This window comes from Geotrypetes seraphini, chromosome 3, assembly GCF_902459505.1.
Source record: "Geotrypetes seraphini chromosome 3, aGeoSer1.1, whole genome shotgun sequence".
NCBI lineage: Eukaryota > Metazoa > Chordata > Amphibia > Gymnophiona > Dermophiidae > Geotrypetes > Geotrypetes seraphini.
The window spans coordinates 5,633,712-5,656,465 of NC_047086.1; the positions used below are offsets into that span (position 1 = coordinate 5,633,712).

General features: G+C 44.9%; 1 protein-coding gene across 1 annotated transcript in view; it reads left to right on the plus strand.

The window, feature by feature from the left end:
- The first annotated feature begins 203 nt into the window (after positions 1-203).
- Positions 204-22,754, plus strand: part of SLC22A16 (solute carrier family 22 member 16) — a 63,786-nt gene continuing 41,235 nt past the window's right edge. Inside the window, exons 1-2 of the mRNA XM_033936293.1 lie at positions 204-337; positions 17,854-18,330. Coding sequence (XP_033792184.1) covers positions 288-337; positions 17,854-18,330 — 527 coding nt within the window. The 5' untranslated portion in view covers positions 204-287. The remainder of the gene's footprint in view (positions 338-17,853; positions 18,331-22,754) is intronic.

Here is a 22,754-nt window from a genome sequence, read left to right on the forward strand (position 1 = left end):
GTCTGTGTGCTGTCCTTGGCGTACGCTGACTCTTTCTTGAATACGGTGCCAGAGTCAGCAGCTGTCACATTCCTGCAGCTGAGTCTAGATGTTGTGTCTTACTAAGGCTATAGAGAGGAGGAGCTGGAGCTCTGGCTGCCCCCCCTCCCCTCCCCTCCCCACTCAGATTGTGCCCCACACTCCTCATTCACTCCAGCAGGCTCAGCTGAGCCACTTCCTCTGTGCTCTTCCCCTGAGACTGATCTACTCTGAAGGAGCTGCACTGACACGGAACAGGACTCCCAGCCATGACTCAGAGCTGTGAGAAACTCTTTGATTACCTCGGTCACTTTGGCAGGTAACAGGAACCTTTTCATTGTAAAAAGAAACTGGCCCAAGGAGCAGTCGATGACCATATGAAAGAGAGTGCAGAGGAAGGGACTCAAACTATATGGAGAAGGGTATTCTGGAAATAATAAATAGTAGTAACAGTAGTAGTATTCTATTCCCTTGGGGGGGGAAATCAAGGGTTAAACTGGGAGAAAGGGGGAAATTTGTTCTTTTCCCCCAGGGTGAGGGGGGTTGTCATGTTCTCTCAAGATGAGTTAGAGGGTATCATGGGAGGTGATTGTCATGGTCTCTCAAGATGAGTTAGAGGGTCTCATTGAGGAAGGGTTGTCATGTTATCTCAAGGTGAGCTGGAGGGTCTCACTGGGGAGAGTGAGGAGTTTGTTCTGTTCTCTCAGGGGAAACTGGAGGATCTCACTGTGGGCTGGGCATTTGTCATGTTCCCTCAGGGTAAGTTGGAGGGTCTCACTGGAAAGAGAAGGGAGATTATTCTCTTAGGGCAAGTTAAAGGGTCCCAGTGGAGAGGGAAAGAGACATTATTCTGTTCTCTTAGATTGAGATGGAAGGTTTCTCTGCGAAGAAAGGGGGAGTTTACTCTGTTCCCTCAGGATGACATGGAGGATCTCACTGGGGAGAGGGGCAGTTTGTTCTATTCGTTTAAGATGAGGGTGAATTGAAGAAAGCTCATGCTGGATGGAGGAGAGCGTGTTTTTTCCCTTCAGATTGGGGGAGAGGAGATGGGGGTTATGACTGGGAGGGGAAGAAATATGTTCTATTTAATGGTAAGGTTGGGGAGGGGGATAAGGAGATGGGAAGGGGGAAGGTCTAATTTAAGCAGAGGTGAGAGCATCTTCTGTTCCTTAAGGATGAGATAGTGGGGTCTGACTTAAGGAAAGGGGTAAGGTGCTCTGTTCCATTGGGATGGGAGTCAGGTGTTACTGTCTCACTCTGGGATTGTGTGTATGTTCTCTATTACCTCACTGTGGGTTAAGGGTACATATGGATAGTACACTTATACAATAGGGGGGTGATGAGGGTATGATGATATTGCAGTATGAGTGAGGTGGGAAATCTGATACTGGGGAGGAAAAAAGAGAGTGGAGAGGATAAGCTGGTGTCTCGGAGAGGTGGGGGGTCTCAATCTTGGGAGGTTATGCTCTTCCTTCAGGGTGTGTCAGCATAGGTGGGAGGAGTGTATAGTTTCCATGGATGGTGAAATTTTGTGTTGTTTCCTCAGGGTGTGGTAGGAGGGTGGTCATACTCTGGGAAGGGAAATGTTGGGTTACCATATGGCTCTAGAAAAAGGAGGACAGATTGAGAGCAATGGAAATAAAACCCAGATGTCTTGATCCGTCCTCCTTTTTCTGGAAGCCTAGGTAACGATCTTATACATGGGAGAGGAAATGATATCCTGTTCACTCAGGGAGAGAGTGAAGAAGAATCTCCAGACCTAGGAAGAGAGATCTGGACCATTATTAGGAAACGCCTAAAAACACATCTGTTCCTGAAATACTTAGGAAACCAACCTATACAATCTTAATCCTCAACAAACGATCTCTAGAACTATCAATCTCTAAGTCTGTACTTTGTTTATTCCATTCAATCTGTAACATTTCTAATCATTGTAAACCGCATAGAACTTCACGATCCTGTGGTATATAAATTGTTATTATTATTATTTTCAAAATTTCCAGCTCTGTTTTCACCACACAAATTCTTACTCACACTGGAAACAACTTTTATGTTTCTGTCATTCTGTACCAAAATTATATTCAGGCCCCTCCAAGTAAAAATCTGAATTTATGGTCTTCCGTTAATGTAGCATGTTTCTCATTATCTTTTGCATTAGCGCCAACATTTCAAGTGACCCTTCTCTGGACACTCACAATGGAAGAGGCGTGCTGAGATAAGAGTAAACAGATTTGAATCTCTATGTTTTAGATTTCATGTTTGAATGTTTCTAGGTTTTGTATTGAAATTGTAGGATTATCAGATTTTAAAATCAATCACTCTTGGTCCTTTGAGATACTAATTTATCTGCTCATAGTGATTTTATTTTTCCCCTTTTACCTCTTCTTGGTGAGATTCAACTATTATTGCTTAACCTCATTCTCTGCCTTCTCACTATGGAGTTTCTTTTCAATTGAAAAAGACTTGTCTCGTGTGTCTATCATATTCCCCCTCTCCCACCTTTTCTTCAAAGTATACAAATTGAGATCTTTAAGTCTGTCCCCGTACACCACTGACCTTCCTCTGGACCGACTCCAACTTATTTCATTTATTTCACATTTATAGACCACATTATGCCAAAGTGCTGTATAAAATCCACTGTCTCCGCACATCAAATCCCTCAAAGGACTTTTGAACTGTAGGAAAGCAATAAAAACCTACCTCTTCTCCTAATTCCCTTAGCCAAGTATCCATTCAGTATAGCACCTAGACTCCAACATCCTCCGCTCATCATTGTTAAACTGTCTACCAGAGCATCCAACCCACTATCCTTCTCCTCCTGCCATACAGTAAATTGAACTATACCCTGTGTGTTGAAGCTTCAGGACAATCCAACTTGATGTGAAACATCTCATCTCTGGAATTGCTAATGTAAAGATGAACTATCCGTAGGTTATAAACCCTCATTCCATACCTGCTAGGCCATATAGCCTAATTATCTATATCTCATCTGTTAAATCATGTATGTTACATGAATTGTCTGTATCTTGTTTGTAACCCGTTCTGAGCTCTCTGGGGAGGAGGGAATATCAAAGCAAATAAAGAAAGCAATGGAGAGTTCAGATCAACAGTCCCTTGCATCATCTGTCTCAAAGAAACAAATGTTACTTCTACAGCTGTTTAAAACGGATTCACATTTCCCTATCCCTACTAGTCCTCAATTACAATGGCGCTTCTTTCTTTTTGCACTCACTCCTCCTCAACTACACTTTAATCTATCACTCATGACCAGTGCTCCCTCTAAGCGGGCGGGTGTTGTGAGCAAACTTTTTTCGCTGTGAGCTAAAAATATCGGGCGCCAGCAAGTTATGAGCCAACTCGCCCGATTCTCCTCTCGCCGCCCTGCCATCTGCCGTACGCTGTGCGCTGTGACGAGAAACTTGTGCGCTGCGATGTATATTTTGTGCGCCAGCACACGCCAGTGCAGCTTAGCGGGAACACTGCTCATGACCAATGTTCCCTCTAAGGATTGATGAGGTGTGTGCAGAAAAAAATATGCATGAGCGACAAGTTACATACTCCACAAATTTGTGAGCAGGCGCGGAGGACGAGTGCCCGTGAGATTGTGGGAGGGTTAAATACTCAAAACTTAGAAGAATAACAATTTACTTAAAGTTTTTGCTTTACATACAGTGGCGTAGCTAGCATATGTAACACCCGGGGCCCATCATTTTTTGGCACCCCCCCCCCATCTGTAAGAAAAACATGATTTTTAGTAACAAGCCACACGTCACACATGAGTACCTAGGAAAAGGCAGCATCTTACATATTGCAGTGAGCAGTACATCAATACACCCATTGTAAAACTAAACAAGCCAGACCAGCACAGATCAATCCTACACCGTCAATCCTAACAGAAAACCATGTCTTTCGAACACACAGAACACAGAAAACACCTTCGCCTAGTATGGAATATGTCATCACAAACTAACCCCTCCCCCTTTTACAAAACTGTAGTGTGGATTTTAGCCACGGTAGTAACAGCCCTGACGCTCATAGAATTCTGAGCATCAGAGCTGCTACCACCACGGCTGGTGCTAAAAAACGCTCCACAGTTTTGTAAAAGGGGGAATAAAATAGAAATACACAGTTCCAACGCTCTAGCTCAGAGGTGCCCAAACTTTTTGAGCTTGTGAGCTACTTTAAAATGACCAAGTCAAAATGATCTATCAACAATAAAATTAAAAAACACAAAGCACACTATACGCTGAGAAAATGTTAATTATTATTCCTATTCTGGGGTTTTTTTCAAAGAGGTCAAGGCAGATGAGTCTATGCATTGTCACCTCAGTAACAACCATACAAAAATAGACAAATATACCCTCCATCCTTTTTATTAAACCACAATAGCAGTTTTTAGCACAGGGAACTGCGCTAAATGCCCAGCGCTGCTCTCGATGCTCATAGGCTCCCTGCGCTAAAAAACACTATTGCGGTTTAGTAAAAGGGGGCCATAGTGCAAAATATAGACAGCATATATAAATTCAGACACATTTTGATCACTAAATTTAAAATAAAATCATTTTTCCTACCTTGTCTGGTGATTTCATGAGTCTCTGGTTGCACTTTCATCTTCTGACTGTGCATCCAATCTTTCTTCCCTTCTTTCAGCCTGTATGCTTCCTCTCCTCCAGACTTCATTCCCTCCCCTAACTTTTTCTTCCTCTCTCCCTGCCCTTTCTTTTTTCTCTCTTGATGCCCCCTTTCTTTTTTTCTGTTTCCCTTCTGTCTCCCTGCCTGCCCCCTTTCTTTCTTTCTTTCACCGTACCCTCCACAAAGCCACTGCTGCCACCATTGGGGGAAACAGGCCCCAAAGCCACCGCCGCAGCTGCCCTATGCTCTCTCTGCTTCCCACCGTCGGACCGCCCCCCCCCTTGGTACGCCACATTTCAGGCGGCAGTGCGGAGCAGCGGATGAAAAAAACAAGGCTCCGAGGAGGACGCGCAGGCATGGCGTCGCCCGAGGAGAACGACAAGCGCCGGACTCGCACCGCTTCTGTCCCCTTTTGCAGTGCCGCGCCGCTGCTTGGCCTGAGCCACCACCGCCGCTTCCTCTCACCTCCGCCCGTGCTCGATTCCAGTCACGCCCACTGCGTATTTTAGTGAGCGACACGAGAAAAATTATGAGCGACGCCAATGAAAATAGTGAGCGATCGTTCATGCGCTATGCTTAGAGGGAACATTGCCCATGACATAAGAGGATTAGAGGAATGGTCCATCGGTTTCCACAGGGGCCAATCTAGGTCCCAAACCCAAATAGTAGCAACACTCCAGGGCAAGCAGTGGCTTCTCCTATATCTGGTTCAATAGCAGACTCGACTTTTCCTCCAGGAACTTGTCCAAACCTCTTTTAAACCCAGCTATGCTAACTGCTGTTACCACATCCTAGGTCTCTTCCTGCTGCCGCTCTTTCACTGGCGCTCCTCTCTTCTTCCACTCCTTCAGCAGCTTTTATCACACAGAGATCTCCATTGTAGCATCAGTTGCCTTTTGCAGTCTTTCCTTTGCTAGTCTTGCTCTTCTCTTTTTGATAAGTTGGCACCTACTACAATGGGACAGATTTCTGTATCTTTCTGTCACATTTTTGTGGTTTCTGATTGAATTTCTTGCTATCTAAAGGTTTCTCTCTTCAAATGATTCACAGAATAATCACTTGGCACTGATACCTCTATTATCAATGCAGTTGTATTTCTCTCCTTCACCACAAAGGCTGCTTTTCTTGCATCCAACTTTGTATTTCCCAGGCGATCATATCCTTTTCTTTCTCTCTGATTCTCTTAGGGCCATGATTCCACTCTTTATTCCCCCCACCCCCTCCCCCCTATATTCAGAATGAGTTCACCAATCCGCAACGGTTGCTAACTGGTTAACATGTGTCTCAGTGGCTGACTGGGAGGATATCCCAGCTGAAAATCACTGGTTAATGCTGAAATGCTAGCCAGCAATCCTGGAGGTGTTTTGGGGGCATTTCAGGGTGGATAGGCTCCAAGGGGGAGCATGTGGTGCAGTGGTTAAAGCTACAGCCTCAGCATCCTAGGGATGTGGGTTCAAACCCATGCTGCTTCTTGTGACCCTGGGCAAGTCACTTAATCCCCCCAATGCCCAGGTACATTAGATAGATTGTGAGTCCACCAGGACAGACAGAGAAAAGTGCTTGAGTACCTGAATAAATTCATGTGAACCGCTCTGAGCTCGCCTGGGAGAATGGTGTAAAAAAATCAAATAAATACATTTTCAGCATTACCGCTTTTCTGTAATTTTTACAACCACACTCGAAGTGGTTTACATACAGATACTTCAAACATTTCCTTATCAGTCCCAGCAGGCTCACAATCAATCAATGTACTGGGGGGGGGGGGGGCAGTGGAGGATTAAGGGCTAGATTCATCAACATGACCGATTGGGCCCGATCAGAGCAGGCCCGATCAGAGCTGCTTTATGGGGAGGGGTGTGCTGGGGGGGAAGCTTTGTCTCTCTGTGGCCCCCCTTCTGTCTTTCCCCCAGAGCAGTCAGGGAGAGGGAAAGGGGGCTGCTTTGGGGGAAAGGGTGTGCTGGGGCAGACAGCTTTGCTCTGGGGGGGAAAAGACAGAAGGGGGCAACATAGAAACAGGGAGAGGGAAAGGGAGCTGCTTTGGGGGGAGGGGTGTGCTGGGATAGACAGCTTTGCTCTGGGGTAAGACAGAAGGGGGCCACAGAGAGACAGTCAGGGAGAGGGAAAGGGGGCTGCTATGGGAGAAGGGTGTGCTGGGGGCAGACAGCTTTGCTCTGGGGTGGAAGACAGAAGGGGGCCACAGAGAGAGAGGGAGCAGGAAAGGGAGCTGCTTTGGGGGGAGGGGTGTGCTGGGGCAGACCGCTTTGCTCTGGGGAGGAAAAGACAGAAGGGGACAACGGAGAAACAGTCAGGGACAGGGAAAGGGGGCTGCTTTGTGGGGAGGGGTGTGCTGGGACAGACAGCTTTGCTCTGGGGGGGAGGACAGAAGGGGGCCACAGAGAGACAGTCAGGGAGAGGGATAGGGGGCTGCTTTGGGGGTAAGGGTGTGCTGGGGGCAGACAGCTTTGCTCGGGGGGAAGACAGAAGGGGGCAATGGAGAGACAGGGAGAGGGAAAGGAGGCTGCTTTGGGGGGAGGGGTTTGCTTGGGGAACAGCTTTGCTCGGGGGGAAAGACAGAAGGGGCCACGGAGAGACAGTCAGGGAGAGGGAGAGGGAAAGGGGGCTGCTGTGAGGGGAGGGGTGTGCTGGGGGCAGACAGCTTTGCTTGGGGGGGAAATACAGAAGAGGGCCACGGAGAGACAGGGTGAGGGAAAGGGGGCTGCTTTGGGGGGAGGGGTGTGCTGGGGGCAGACAGCTTTGCTTGGGGGGAAAAAAAGAAGGGTGCCACGGAGAGACAGGGAGAGGGAAAGGGGGCTGCTATAGGGGGAGGGGTGTGCTGGGGGCAGACAGCTTTGCTCTGGGGTGGAAGACAGAAGGGGGCCACAGAGAGACAGTCAGGGAGAGGGAAAGGGGGCTGCTATGGGGGGAGGGGTGTGCTGGGGGCAGACAGCTTTGCTTGGGGGGGAAAGACAGAAGGGGGCCACAGAGAGACAGTCAGGGAGAGGGAAAGTGGGCTGCTGTGGGGGGAGGGGTGTGCTGGGGCAGACAGCTTTGTTTTTGAGTGGAAGACAGAAGGGGCAACAGAGAGACAGGGAGAGGGAAAGGGGCTGCTTTGGGGGGAGGGATGTGCTGGTGGCAGACAGCTTTGCTCGGGGGGGAAAATACAGAAGGGGGCCACGGAGAGACAGTCAGGGAGAGGGAGAGGAAAAGGGGGCTGCTGTGAGGGGAGGGGTGTGCTGGGGCAGACAGCTTTGCTCTGGGGTGGAAGACAGAAGGGGCCCACAGAGAGACAGTCAGGGAGAGGGAAAGGGGGCTGCTTTGGGGGGAGGGATGTGCTGAGGGCAGACAGCTTTGCTCGGGGGGAAAGACAGAAGGGGGCCACGGAGAGACAGTCAGGGAGAGGGATAGGTGGATGCTGGGGGGGAGGGGTGTGCTGGGGGCAGACAGCTTTGCTCTGGGGTGGAAGACAGAAGGGGGCCACAGAGAGACAATCAGGGAGAGAGTATGGGAGCTGCTTTGGGGGAGGGGTGTGCTGGGGGGCAGACAGCTTTGCTCTGGGAGGGGAAAAGACAGAAGGGGGCAATGGAGAGACAGTCAAGGAGAGGGAAAGGGGCTGCTTTGGGGGGAGGGATGTGCTGGGGGTCAGACAGCTTTGCTCTGGGGGGGAAAAGACAGAAGGGGGCAATGGAGAGACAGTCAGGGAGAGGGGAAGGGGGCTGCTTTGGGTGGAGGGGTGTGCTGGGGGCAGATGCTTTGCTGGGGGGGAAAAGACAGAAGAGGGCCACAGAGAGACAGTCAGGGATGGCACAACAGAAAAATATAGGCAGGTAAGGGGCCAGAAAGAGAAACAGAGACATACAGAAAGAAAAACAGAGGGTTAGGGGGAGACACAAACAGAAAGAATAACAGACAGACAGACAGCATCCAAGGAGAGAGAGACAAAGAAAAAACCCAGACAGACAGACATCTACTCTAGCACCCTAACGGGCTTAAACACTAGTTGTGTTAATATTTTGTTAACCGACTCAAACCCTCTTGTTGGGATTAGATTGTTTGCATATTGAAGTCTTTTGCTGCTCTTACGTAGGCCTCCATTCTCCTTCTACTCAGTACACTCTCGACAGGGTCAAGGGCCAAGGATTTGAGGTACTGCTTTTCTCTGTCCCTATGTTCATATTTCTGTTTATTGAGTACTTTCTCTGTCCCTGGAGGATTAAGTGACTTGCCCAGGGTCCTAAAGAGCCACACTGGGAAATGACCCCAGTCCATTGGTTCTTATCAGCTTCCTGATGGGCCGGAGGACTTTTGTTCTTTGTATATCCAGTTTTTCAAGATATTTAAAAGGCCAGCCTACAATTGCTAAGTAGTAACAGTAGGGAAATTGCTAGCTGATTGATGGCTTCATGCTGTTAAAGCACTTTTCAGTACCACATTTAATCTCCTGCAATGTTCTCAGTTTATCGTTTCTGTCAGAAACTTGTGCTACCTTTAATGTCCCCTTGTTCTCTAAGTCTTCAGTTACGTCACAGTGAATATCTGGAAGCCAAAGCGCAAATCTGCTAAGCATCAGGCAATGGGGGCACTGCGAGGTTTTCTCACAACCTGTTCCAAGCCAATTTCATTCCCCAACAGTGAGAGCAGTTTCTATTTTAAGGGGCAGGGGTTTCTCCTGTTCTGATAATTCAGGTCTTAAGCAGTTGTGCTCTCATTCTGGGGACTTGCAAGCACTCTCTGTACTTAGAGATGCAGTTGAAATAAGGTCATATGTCTGGCAAAAGTGCAAATGGCTAGAAATGTAAAAATGGGAGACAAAAATTTTTTCAGGTATATTAGTGAAAGGAGAAAGATTAAAAAAAAAAAAAAAGAAGCTATGAACCGCTATGTGGAGAGTGATGAGGAAAAAGCAAACGTGCTAAACAAATATTTCTGTTCTATGATCATGGAAGAAAATCCTGGAGAAGGATCGTGATTGGTTGGCAAAGTTACATGTGAGAAAGGAGTGGAAACCGCATCATTCACGAAAGAAAGTGTTTATGAACAACTTGAAAAATTGAAGGTGGACAAAGCAATGAGAATCCATCCCAGGATCTTGAGGAAACACAGAGAGGTTCTGGCAGCTCCACTTAAAAGATTTCTTCATTAAATCCCCAGAGACAGGGAAGGTTCTGTAGGATTGGAGAAGAGCAGATGTGGTTCCTCTTTACTAAAGTGGTTGCAGACATGAAGCAGGAAACTACATGTCGGTAAGCTTCACTTCACTTATAGGAAAAATAATGCTGGAAAGGATAGTGGAATTCCTAGAATCTATTGGAGCAGTGTTAATTCCCATGTAGGTGGAGTTACAGTAGTCCAGTTGTGGTAGGAGGGGTGTGTGGCGCAGTGGTTGGATCTACAGCCTCAGCACCCTGGGGTTGTGGGTTCAAACCCCACGCTGCTCCTTGTGACCCTGAGCAAGTCACTCAGTCCTCCATAGCCCCAGGTACGTTAGATAGATTGTGAACCCACCGGGGCAGATAGGGAAAATGCTTGAGTACCTGATTGTAAAAACCGCTTAGATAACCCTGATAGGCGGTATATAAAATCCTAATAAACTTGTAGAATCATCAACTGTACAATCAGGGCAAAGTGGTGTTGGTGAAAGTATGGTCTGATGAGTCTTAGTTGTCTCATGGTAAAGAGGGATTTCTTCCGGAGATTTGAGGTTCCGTGGTAAGTGTGGAGTCTAGAATGCAGCCTAGGATTTTGGAGGTTTCATCTACAGTGAGGCTATTGCCTGATCGAAGAGTGATGCTTGTCGGTGCCCTCTGCTGGGTGGTGTGGAAGTATAGAATTTTGGTTTTGGTTGTATTTAGCTTTAGCTTGATTGTAATGGTAATGGTGGACATGACAATGAAGCCGACGGCACAGTGCGCAGCGGCCGCTAAGAAGGCAAACAGAATGCTAGGCATAATCAAGAAGGGTATTACAACCAGAACGAAAGAAGTTATCCTGCCGTTGTATCGGGCGATGGTGCGTCCGCATCTGGAGTACTGCGTCCAATATTGGTCGCCGTACCTTAAGAAGGACATGGCGTTACTTGAGATGGTTCAGAGGAGAGTGACACGTCTGATTAAAGGTATGGAAAACCTGTCATACGCTGAGAGATGGGAGAAACTGGGTCTCTTTTCCCTGGAGAAGAGAAGACTTAGATGGGATATGATAGAGACCTACAAGATCATGAAGGGCATAGAGAGAGTAGAGAAGGAAAGATTCTTCAAACTGTCAAATAATAAAAGAACAAGAGGGCATTCGGAAAAGTTGAAAGGAGACAGATTCAAAACAAATGCCAGGAAGTTCTTCTTTACCCAACGTTTGGTGGACACCTGGAATGCGCTTCCAGAGAGCGTAATAGGGCAGAATACGGTACTGGGGCTCAAGAAAGGATTGGACAATTTCCTGCTGGAAAAGGGGATAGAGGGGTATAGATAGAGGATTACTGCACAGGTCCTGGACCTTTTGGGCCGCCGCGTGAGCGGACTGCTGGGCACGATGGACCTCAGATCTGACCCAGCAGAGGCATTGCTTATGTTCTTATGTTCAATATTGATTGAGACTTTGTTGCTAATGTACGATTGATTGTTGGTTGTAGGTAGGACTTTATGCTTTGCTCCCTGTTTCTACTGACCCAGTGTCCTAGCAGGGAGTTAGGAGATACTACTACTACCACTGTTAATTATTTCTAGAGCGCTGCCAGACATACAGAGTGCTGTAAAGAGTCACATAGGAGACAGTCCATGATCTAAAGAGCTTACAATCTAAACAGACAAAGAGGATGCCAGGGTGGGGGAAGGTTATTCTGATGGCTAAGGTGGTGAGCAGTGGGGAGTAGGGTTATGGACTGTCCAGTGTTAGGGTGACGGTTCCCTTTGAGCCACTTCTAATCTTCCATCTCAGCATGGTGTTAGGAAAAGTTCAAAGAAAATGATGTCATCTGGAGGCTTTTAGCCCATCCCCCAGCTCCCTCCTTCCTTAGCTCACACACCATTTTTAATCAGTAACATGTGTCTGCACAGTCTTTAGTTCTAAGGGCAAGTGGTCAAATGTCACCCACATTCTGCGCTGACTGGGGGAGGTATGTTGAAACCAGTGAATGCACTGAAGCAGGAGATGTTTAGACCCAGCAGAGCAAGAAAGAGGCAGATATAGATAGATAGATTCCTGTCTTGGGCTGCCACTGGCTAAAAAAGCTAAATATCTTCAAATATCTTTTATCTAGTCCAGCTTTTAAGTACCCCTAAATCAGTTTCTCTATGGGACATCTACGAGCACTACGAACTTAGGGAACACTTTTACGATACTACGTGTAATGCTATATTCTCAGTCAGAGCCCCCCATCCTATGCAATGCTCTCCCACTGGAAGAATCATTGGACAACTTTCGGATTGATCTAATCTTTATATACCGAGTCGTCATTCTAAGAAAGCTCGACTCGGTTTACAATAATTAACTTAACAAATAAAAACCGTAAAAAATAAGACTAATTTTGTGAAATTAATTTTCAAAGAGTAAAAAAAAAGTAGTTTTTAAAGATTTGTGAGAAAATCGAAGTGAGCCGAAACTCCTTAAAAGAAATGGAAGATCATTCCAAAGTTGAGAAAACTTAAAGATCAGAGATTGACTAAAAATCTTGACTCCTTTAATCCCTTTTTTGGAAGGAAGAGATGAATACCAACCACTTTTAAAAAGCCTCTGTGGGTTTTCCCTCCTCATTTACCACCCTTTTATTTTTATTTTATCTCGATGTATTTTGCTCTTACCTCCCCTTTGAGCCATTTGTTTTTGTTTGTTCTGTCTTCCTCATTGAACTTGTAGATCTTGTTTTAATTTTTATTTTTTTTTAGCATTGTAAACTGTCTAGGTACCAGATGATAGACGGTATATCAAGTGTTGAATAAAGTCTCATTTGTGCACAGTGAGTTTTTGTCACCTCAGAAGCCCTAGGTGTGGTCCAACTACAAGGTTGCTACTGGAAACAACCTTTGGGACTCTGCCAGCCAGAAAAAAAAGAGATAAAGACACTGCAATTACAGTCCAAGAGAGGGGGATGCCATGAGACCATCAAGAGAGTTACAGCACCAGTTGTCAGTCAAGCACATCCCCCCCACCAGGCCACAAAGAGAGAGAGGCACAGCCACAGCTATCAGTCAAGATCCAGCCACTGGTGTCTGCCACTGTGCTAAATGGAGAGAGATTCAGTTCTATTCTAAGAACATAAGATTTGCCGCTGCTGGGTCAGACCATCGTGCCCAGTAGTCCGCTCACATGGCGGCCCTTAGGTCAAAGACCAGTGCCCTATTTGAGCCTAGCCTTACTTGCGTACGTTCTGTTCCAGTAGGGACTTATCCAACCTTATCTTGAATCCCTGAAGGGTGTTTTCCCCTATAACAGCCTCCAGGAGAGCGTTTCAGATTTCTACCACTCTCTGGGTGAAGAAGAACTTCCTTACATTTGTACAGAATCTTTTCCCTTCTAACTTTAGCGAGTGCCCTCTCGTTCTCTTCACCTTGGAGAGGGTGAACAATTCCCTTCAATATCTTGAATGTTTCGATCATGTCCCCTCTCAGTCTTCTCTTTTCAAGGGAGAAGAGGCCCTGTTTCTCTAGTCTTATTTCTTTATATTTCATACTATTCCCATAATAACAATTTAAAAAAAATATTGCATCTTGTGGAAGAGTAAGGAGTTATCTTCCACTTATACTACTGTTCCACCTCCATACAGCAGGGGCTGCTAGCCCAAGGCTGAGCAGACTACTTGTCCCAGATCGCACCGCAGAGGTTGTGGTAAGAGCAGATAGCGTAGCTGGATGGTAATTGCGGAATCCACCGTTCTAGGATTTAAGGGTAAGTTAGATGTACATTTCCTTATGAGTGGCATAGAGTGACATGTGTAAGGGTAAGCTAGATGCACTTCTCTTTACAAGAAGCTTAGAGTGATATGGGTACTAAAACTATGCCAGGGTACACCTGGCGGGGCCTCCGCGTGTGCGGATCGTCGGACTTGATGGACCTAGGGTCTGATCCGGAGATGGCACTTCTTAAGTTCTTATGTAAGAAAGGTTTGGACAAGTTCCTGCAGGAAAAGTCCATAGTCTGCTATTGAGAAAGATATGGGGGTAGCCACTGCATGGAATTTTGCTGCATATGGAGGCCCCAGAGGGAACATAGGAGTTACGGAAGCTGAACTGAAGAGCTGGCCTGTTGTGCTGACAGAATCTGCCTGAGGTAAGATTCTCCTATGTGGAAAAACTCTGCCTGACCAGAGCTGTGACTGAATGCTGCATAAAATGGTTTCTTGCAACTGGTTTGGAACATGGCAAGCCCTACAGAGAATGTCAACAGAAAGGAGTGGGAAAGTTGAAAGGAATAGCTTTTCTTTGAAAAAGAAACCATTAAGGGAAACTTGTGAAGAAATAGGCTCTACCCTGCTGTTTTGTTTTTTGGGTTTTTTTTCCCAATTTGGTTTTATTTGAAAAAAAGACACATACAAATGAAATACAACAGTCAGAACATATACAAAATTAGTGCAAAACAGAAGATAAGAGGTTTCTGCACGGAGACTAAAGAACTGTACAAGACAATTCAAAAATCATCTCCCGATCCCAATCCCACCCTATACCCTCAAGAAAGTCAAAAATTCAACAGGGTACTTTGGGCTCCATGGGACAATCTTTCCCAAATGGGAGCCCAAATAGCCCAGAACTTTCTCCACAATTCTTAACATCCAAATATTCATACCGTAACAGAGTGAACAGTTCATTTTTCCACATAGTAATAGTAGGTACCTCTTCCTGGCGCCACAGCAAAAGTATACATTTCCTAGCCAATAAAGAAGCTTTTTGCATTAACAAAGAATTATCCTTAGACAACCCCAAAGAAGAGATTTGAGAAAAAAGCAGAGACATTCGCCCGCAATGTCTCTTCTTCTCTTCTGGTCCCATTCCCTGCAACAATTTATATATATTGTAAGTATAACCAATGCAAGATTTACTCTCTTCTCAATCTTCAACCAGTGTCATTGATTCAGAAGAGGAGTAACCAGGTCATATTTTTTTTGCTCTATAAACCAAGCACATAGCTGTATTTTGAAGCAATTGTAGCCTATTTCTTAAATTCAGTGTAACAGCACAATATAAAGAATTACAGTAATCCAACTGAGGCTCTTCCCACTGTTTGAAATCTCTTTCAAGATAAAACAGAAAAAGACTCTCCTTACCAATCCGTTTATTTCATTCTCAAATGTCAAGCCACAAAATAAGACCCCAAACCCTAGATTTGTCTTCTATCATAAGAATTTCTCCAGAACTCAATAAACCCACTTGGAGTACTGAAACAAATTTAGGGGACTTTCTTGTTCAGCTGTAAGAAATGATTGGCTGCCCAGTTATCCACTTTGATCTTTTGAACAAATCTCAAAGCCTCCTCCAGATCATCCAGTGCGGGATTTAAGATAAAAATATCTAATCTAATCTAAAAGGAACTCGACTCGGTTTATATAAAAATCAACAATCAAATTAAAATAGTTAGATTAGAGTCAAACTACCCATACGAGGTCAAACCAATGGTCCATCTAGCCCAGTATCTTGGTCCACAGTGGCCCAGGTCACAAGTACCTGGAAAAAACCCAAATAGTAGAAACATTCAATAGCAGACTATGGACTTTTCCTCCAGAAATTTGTGTAAACCCATCTACATTAACCACTGTTACTGAAAATGGTCATTTTCTATACCACCTCCTCGCTTTTGATACATGAATAGGAAACTGTAGTTTGAATACTTTCTGGGCTGAGACATGGGCCTATTGCTTCAAGACCTCTTTATCATTGTCATATGTGAATACACAATTGCAAATTTTATATAGAAACATAATGCCAGATAAAGGCCAAATGGCCCATCCAATCTGCCCATCTGCAGACAGTAACCATTATCTCTTTCTCTCTCCGAGAGATCCCACGTGCCTATCCCAAGCCCTCTTGAATTCAATAGAAACATAGAAACATGATGGCAGATAAAGGCCAAATGGCCCATCCAGTCTGCCCATCCGCACTAACCATTATCTCTTTCTCTCTCCGAGAGATCCCACGTGCCTATCCCAGGCCCTCTTGAATTCAATAGTAACATAGAAACATGATGGCAGATAAAGGCCAAATGGCCCATCCAATCTGCCCATCTGCAGACAGTAACCATTATCTCTTTCTCTCTCCGAGAGATCCCACGTGCCTATCCCAAGCCCTCTTGAATTCAATAGAAACATAGAAACATGATGGCAGATAAAGGCCAAATGGCCCATCCAGTCTGCCCATCCGCACTAACCATTATCTCTGTCTCTCTCTGAGAGATCCCACGTGCCTGTCCCAGGCCCTTTTGAATTCAGACATAGACATATAGGCCCGGATTCTGCAAAGTGCGTCCCAATTTTAGGCAGCTGTAGTTTTTAAATCAGGACTTTTAGGGACCCCTGAGGAAGACAGCATTGTTGAAACACGGACTGTGTCCTAGATATATTTTATGCGGATTATCAAATTGCATCTTCAACATCCCCATCTGCAGAGAGGATTTGCATTTTCTGTGGGATTAAGGGTCAATCTTTTGCTTGTATTTCTATGTTTCTAAGTATCAACAATAATAAAAAAAAGATTTGGGGTACTCAGGCAACTTAGAGCAATCAGGTGCTTTCCAGAAGAAGCTTTTTTGTTCTCTCAGCTAGATTATGGAAATGTGGTGTCCACAGGATAATTGTCTGGAAAATCTCATAAAGCATTTGTAAATTCTTCAAAATGCAGCTCTGTGTATGTTGGGGAGAACTCATGTACAGTATTTAAGATGTCACTAGCTGCCCGTGAAGTACAGAATAGATTTTAAAATATTGATATTAGTACACAGGGCACTATGGGAGATGGAGCCTCCATAGGCTGCTCAGATCATTGAACGATATGAGAATGGTTGTGCCACATATTTCTAGAGCACATCTAAACCTGGATTTTCTATAGGATGCCTGGTCTCAGAAGCCGACGGGCATCCTACACAGAATCAGGCCTAAGGCCACCTAAAATAAACCCAATTCTGTAACCGACGTCCTTGTTACAGATGCCGGTTACAGAACCAGGTTATTATAGATGCGACCGCTACACTTATTGCGGCAAGGGATCTCCCTGCCACGATAAGTATAGTGGCTGTGGCCGGCAGTCCCCCCACCCCCTGAATGAACACAGCAGGAGGGATGCCCAATCCCTCCTGCCCAGAACACACCCAAACCCCCTCCACCCCTCCCCAAAGATTGCTGGCAAAAGGGTGCCCAAACCCCCCACCCCTCCCCGAACATTGCAGCAGGAGGGTGCCCAATCCCTCCTGCCCGGAACACCCCCCTCCCCTCAGGCCAATTAAGCCTTAGTCTCCTCTGGGATGGACTGGATAGGGGCAGGCCCACCAGCCAGTGGGAAGACTGTCCATCCAACCAACTTTCAAGGTTAGCCCGGGGGGAGGGGGGTTGGGGGTTTCATTAGGGGGGGTCCGGCAGGAGGGTTTAGGTACCCTCCTGTCAGCGATCCTTGGGGAGGGGTGTGGGGGTTTCATTGGGGCGACCAACAGGATGGATTGGGCATCCCTCCTGCCGTGATCTTCGGGGAGGGGGTGGGGGGACTGGCGGCCGCAGATGCCACAATAAGTGTAGCGGCTGCATCTGCTTACAATGTAGGCCAGCATTTTGCTAGCCTACATTGTACGCGTCTCCTGCTGGCCTAGGGAGATGCGTAAGGCCACCTAGGTTCGCCTGCGGGCCTCCCTATGCTCCTGGAGGCACCTCCAATATAGGCGGCCTGCCTGGGGAACATTTTTTTTTTTTTTTTTATGGTTAGACAGCTGTAGGACGCCTGTAATCGGGACCAGGAATTGTGCATTTTTGTACATAGCACCAACGTTATGAAATATTCTCCTTATTGAATAGTGAAAAGAGGAATCAAGGAACTTTTAAAAGGCAACTCAAGACATATATTTTAAATTGGCCTTGTCGTTGGAGTTGTAATCTGCAGTAGTACATTTGTGATGAATATTATTCTTGGAGATGTGATCTTTCCTGTTTTACTCTTATTTGATGATTTATCGATTTTGTGGCATTCTTAGGGTTTGCAATAGCCATGCTTTTTTAACACACAATCTTTTTTGCCCCTGCAGATTCCAGGCATGCATCTATTTTGCATCCATCTTCCAAGCTATCTCCTGTGGGATTCACTACCTGGCTTCTGTTTTCATTGCCATAACTCCTAAACATTTGTGCACAGTTGCTGGCAATGTTAGCTCTTTTCTGCTGGCCAATTCCTCCAGCAGCAGAATTGAAGATGCCTGGGAACTGTGGACTTCGGCCACAGACTATCTTGTAGTCCAGCTGGAGAACGGCGAGATCTGGGAGCTCACCCAGTGCAGCAGGACCCGAAGGGAGAATGCTTTTAATCTGACATATGATTACGAAGGGCCAAGGAGCGTGCAGACCTGCTCGGATGGATTCCTCTACGATCAGAGCAAGCTAGAGAGCAGCATCGTCACAGACTGGGATCTGGTCTGCGAGCGAGCATGGCTTGCTAAGTTAGCCCAGCCCACCTTCATGCTGGGAGTCCTCTTTGGAGCGGTTATCTTTGGTGACCTAGCAGACAGGTACAGTAGGATCTTCTCCTCCCCCTGTTCATACAAAGTACAGGGAGATTGTGGGTCTATTGTGACTAAGGTTGCAAAGATCAGAGGGAGCAGTGCATTTATCTGACTTCTGTGGAGGTGGGATTCAGTGCTCAATTCTTTGCAGGTTAGGGGCCCTTTAAGGAGTCTTTGACACCTCAGCTGGGACGGTTTCTTCTCCAGCTGTCCCAGGATTCTTGTCCTTAGGGTTAACTCTTTGTCAGCTGTTCTTATGTTTGTGACCTTCAAAAAGGGGAGCTTTCTTTTCTAGTGAATGTTGTTGGCATTTTTATCAATATTTCTGACCACCACAATTTAAAATGGGATCTGGCTGAGCAGAAGCAGCTGGGGATTACTCCCACCTTATTTCCTCTAGAGTCCCCACAAACGGGGGGTAAATGGAGCCGGTGGGGTTGGGGTGTCAATTTTGAATGATTCCTTTCCTTTTCCAAAATAAAAAGGAAAGCAAAATAACCCTGCCATTCCGAGAGCTATTTTTCATGTTGTGTTCTAATGAAAAAAAATATTTTAGTTCTTTCTTTTAAAAACTTATATCCCACTTATACTTAAGTGGAATACACAAAAACAAACAAAAGGTAAAAATAGTATAAGACATAATAAAAGAAAACAATACACAGTTATTTGCTTCTTAACCACTTAAAAAGCTTCTATAAAAAGAGATGTTTTTAATCATTTTTAAAACTCTGAACTCGATTATCCAACCAGAGAATGTGGTAGGGATATTTTCCATTTGGAAATGAACACACGTCCCTTCCATTCCTCCTTTACAGAGGAGGAATTCATCAATTGTAAAGACTCAGACACTCCAGAAGGAATATTTGGATGCTGGCGCTGATCGGAAATGTCACATTTTGGCAGATTTTTCAAACCTTAATAGGGTGTTTCTGATGGCCTCTCCCATGATTCTCAGGATGTCCTGCATAAAAATTTAACTCAATTGACCTCTTCTTTTATGAAGCTGCAAAGAGCATTTTTTTAGCGCTGGCCACTGGGGTAAAAAGTTCTGACACTGATAGGAATTCTATGAGCGTCAGAGTTTTTACTGGTAAGACTGGCAATAAAAAAACTAACGCAGCTTCATAAAAGAGGGGGGTGTTGATTACACAAGAACATAAGAATAGCTTCACTGGTTCAGACCAATGGTCCATCAAGCCTAGTAGCCCGTTAGGTCACTAGTACCTGGCCAAAACCCAAAGAGGAGCAATATTCCATGCTACCGATCCAGGGCAAGCAGTTTCTTCCCCCATGTCTTTCTCAATAACAGCCTATGGACTTTTCCTCTAGGAATTTGTCCAAACCTTTCTTAAAACCAGCTACGTTATCTGCTCTTACCTCAACCTCTAGCAACGCCTTCCAGAGTTTCATTATTCTCAGAGTGAAAAAAAATTCCTCCAATTGGTTTTAAAAGTATTTCCCTGTAACTTCATCAAGTGTCCCCTAGTCTTTGTAATTTTTGACGGAGTGAAAAATCAATCCACTTGTACCCGTTCTACTCAACTCAGGATTTTGTAGACTTCAATCCTATCTCCCCTCAGCCGTCTCTTTTCCAAGCTGAAGAACCCTAACGGTTTTAGTCTTTACTCATACGCGAGGAGTTCCATCCCCTTTACCATCTTGGTCGCTCTTCTTTGAACCTTTTCTAGCGCCACTTTATCTTTCTTGAGATAAGGAGACCAGAATTGAACGCAATATTCCAGATGAGGTCGCATCATGGAGCGATACAGGGGCATTATAACATTCTTGGTCTTGTTAACAATCCCTTTTTTAATAATTCCTAGCATCTTGTTTGCTTTTTTGGCCACCGCCACACATTAGGCGGAAGGTTTCATCATATTGTCTACGATGATACCCTGATCCTTTTCTCGGGCGCTAATCCCCAGTTGTGCTCATAAGTTTACATACTCCAGCAGAATTTATGTAAGATGTGTACTGTTGGTGAAAAATATGAGTGATCAGGCAATACATCTTTTTTAATTTTAATGCGTTTCAAATCAAACTATTATGGATCACAGGAAAGAATAAAATGATCCTGTTTGAGAGTTTGCATATCCTTAGTTCTCAGCATCATGTATTGCCCCCTTTTGCATCAATCAAGGCTTGCAGTTTGTTCTTTTTTTTATTATTTATTTCTATTTATTCATCAAAATTTACAAGAATACATCTTGCTACAATAAACACAGGGAGGAAAACAATCCAAAAGTAATACAAATTCATTCTTACGAGAATATTCCTTTATCCCCTTCTTAGACCACTATAATGGGGGGATGGTCAAACAAAAATTATGAGAGAAAATTTAAGGAGGAATTTATTAACAAATAGACTTAATGTATCTTTGACAGTCTACTGGCGACGCATGCAGCGAAACTGGACCACACTATCTCCAACCTGCTGATAACAACAAATGACTACAAACATTTTCGCAAAGAAATCAAAACTCACCTATTCAAAAAATTTATACAGATGGCTTAACCCCAACCGGACCCCCCTCAACGCAACTCCCCCCTTCACCAGTTCCCTTCTCTTTAGCCTCAAGCATGTCAACTGCTTCCCTAACGGTATATATACTGGATCTGCACTATTTCCTATTTGTACAGCATCTTGTAGCTCTTAAAATATACAGCTCCATTATTCTTGTAACTTCTCCTGGAAATGACCAGAATTCTCTCTGTAATTATCCTGGAAATGTCCAGTTGTCTCTTTTGTAATCCGCCCAGAACTGCAAGGTTGAGGCGGAATAGAAATCAGTAATGTAATGTAATGTAATATCTAAGCACTGGCTTTATTTCTATTATCCCTCAGTCCTTAATGATCTTTTTCACATTCCTTCAGATGGTTTGGAGAAAAAAGTGTGTATTTAACTCCCAAATACCTAACTAAGCATTTGCAGGGGTATGCTAGAAGAAACGTCGCTCCCAAATTGATAGTATCTTGGCGCATAGAAAGAAATTCTTTCCTCCGTTCTTGAGTCGTCTTAGCGACATCAGGGTATTTCCATATTTTATGTCCCCCAAATAATTTTTGTGAATTTTTAAAGAACAATTTCATAATCATATTTACATCTTGCTCAAATACTAATGATACTAAGAGCGTAGCTCTATCAGTGTCATCTGTTATTGTTTGTTCAAGAAGAGCAGTCACATTAGCAAATTCTATTTCATTATTTTTCCTCCTTTTCTCTTTTCCAATCTCATTTTCTCCTCCTTCTCTTCCGGATATCTTCTTATTTGGTAAATAGTAAATTTTATTTATTGAGGTATACAATTTGAAGAAATCTTTAGGTTTTCAATCAAATATCTTTTCAATAAGTCGAGAGGCAATACACCCGGAATTTGTGGAAAATTTAAAATACGGAGGTTCAAGCGTCTATTAAAATTTTCAAATTGCACTAATTTATTATGTATAGAAGAACTGTCTTTAATTGAAGCCATCTTGAACTGTTGTAAGTGCAATATATCATCCTGCATCTGCTTAGTTTGGACTATAGAATCCAATTTCATTGTTTCCACAGTTTTAGTTAATGAATCCAAACTCTCCACTATTTTAGTTATCTCTTCAGACGATTTTTCCATTTTGGTCTCCATCCGTTGAAGCAAAAACCAGATGCTATGCAGGGAAACCTCCATCAGAGAGGACAGATTCTCCCCTCTCTTGCTTGCTTCCATCAGCTGACCAGCCACAGACGCTGTGCTCTCGTCGGGAGACCCCGTGTCTCCACTTCTGGGATCGCGTGGCTCTCACCTCAGCGTCTCGGTGGTTGCCGTACAAGGAGGTATGAGGGATACCAGAGGAGACAGAGAAAGGGCAAGCGACTTCCTCACTTTGCCGCCCAATGCCGGACTCCACTCTGGGACATGCTGGCGCCGGAAGGGCCAAAAAGAAGCGATCCACGGTTTGCTGCAACGGGGTGGACGCCAGGGCCAGCGAGGAAACGACCCTGACCACCCCTTTCCTCTTTGCATGGGGCATCTGGAGAAAAGGTATAATTGGTTAGGAGAAGCAATCTCAGTGCGTCTCTCACGGCTCCTCACATCGCCGCCATCTTCTGCAGGCTTTTCTGATAGTTGTGCATGAGGCCCTTTAGGTTCTCATGTGGTAAAGCTGCCCATTCCTCTTGGCAAAAAGCCTTTGGATTTCTAGCATGAAGGGCATGTTTGAGTTCTCCCCAAAGTCAGGAGCCTGTGATGGCCACGCCAGAACCTTCATTTGGCCTTATTTCAGATCACTGTCATGTTGGAAAGTCCAAGCTTCTTGGCTGATGAATGCAAATTCTCCTCTAATATTTTCTGATAAGATGCTGCATTCACCTTTTCATCAATTCTGATCAAATTCTCTATGCTTCAAAGTAGAAATGGTGTGCTTCTCTTCATACTTTAGGGCTTGTTGAC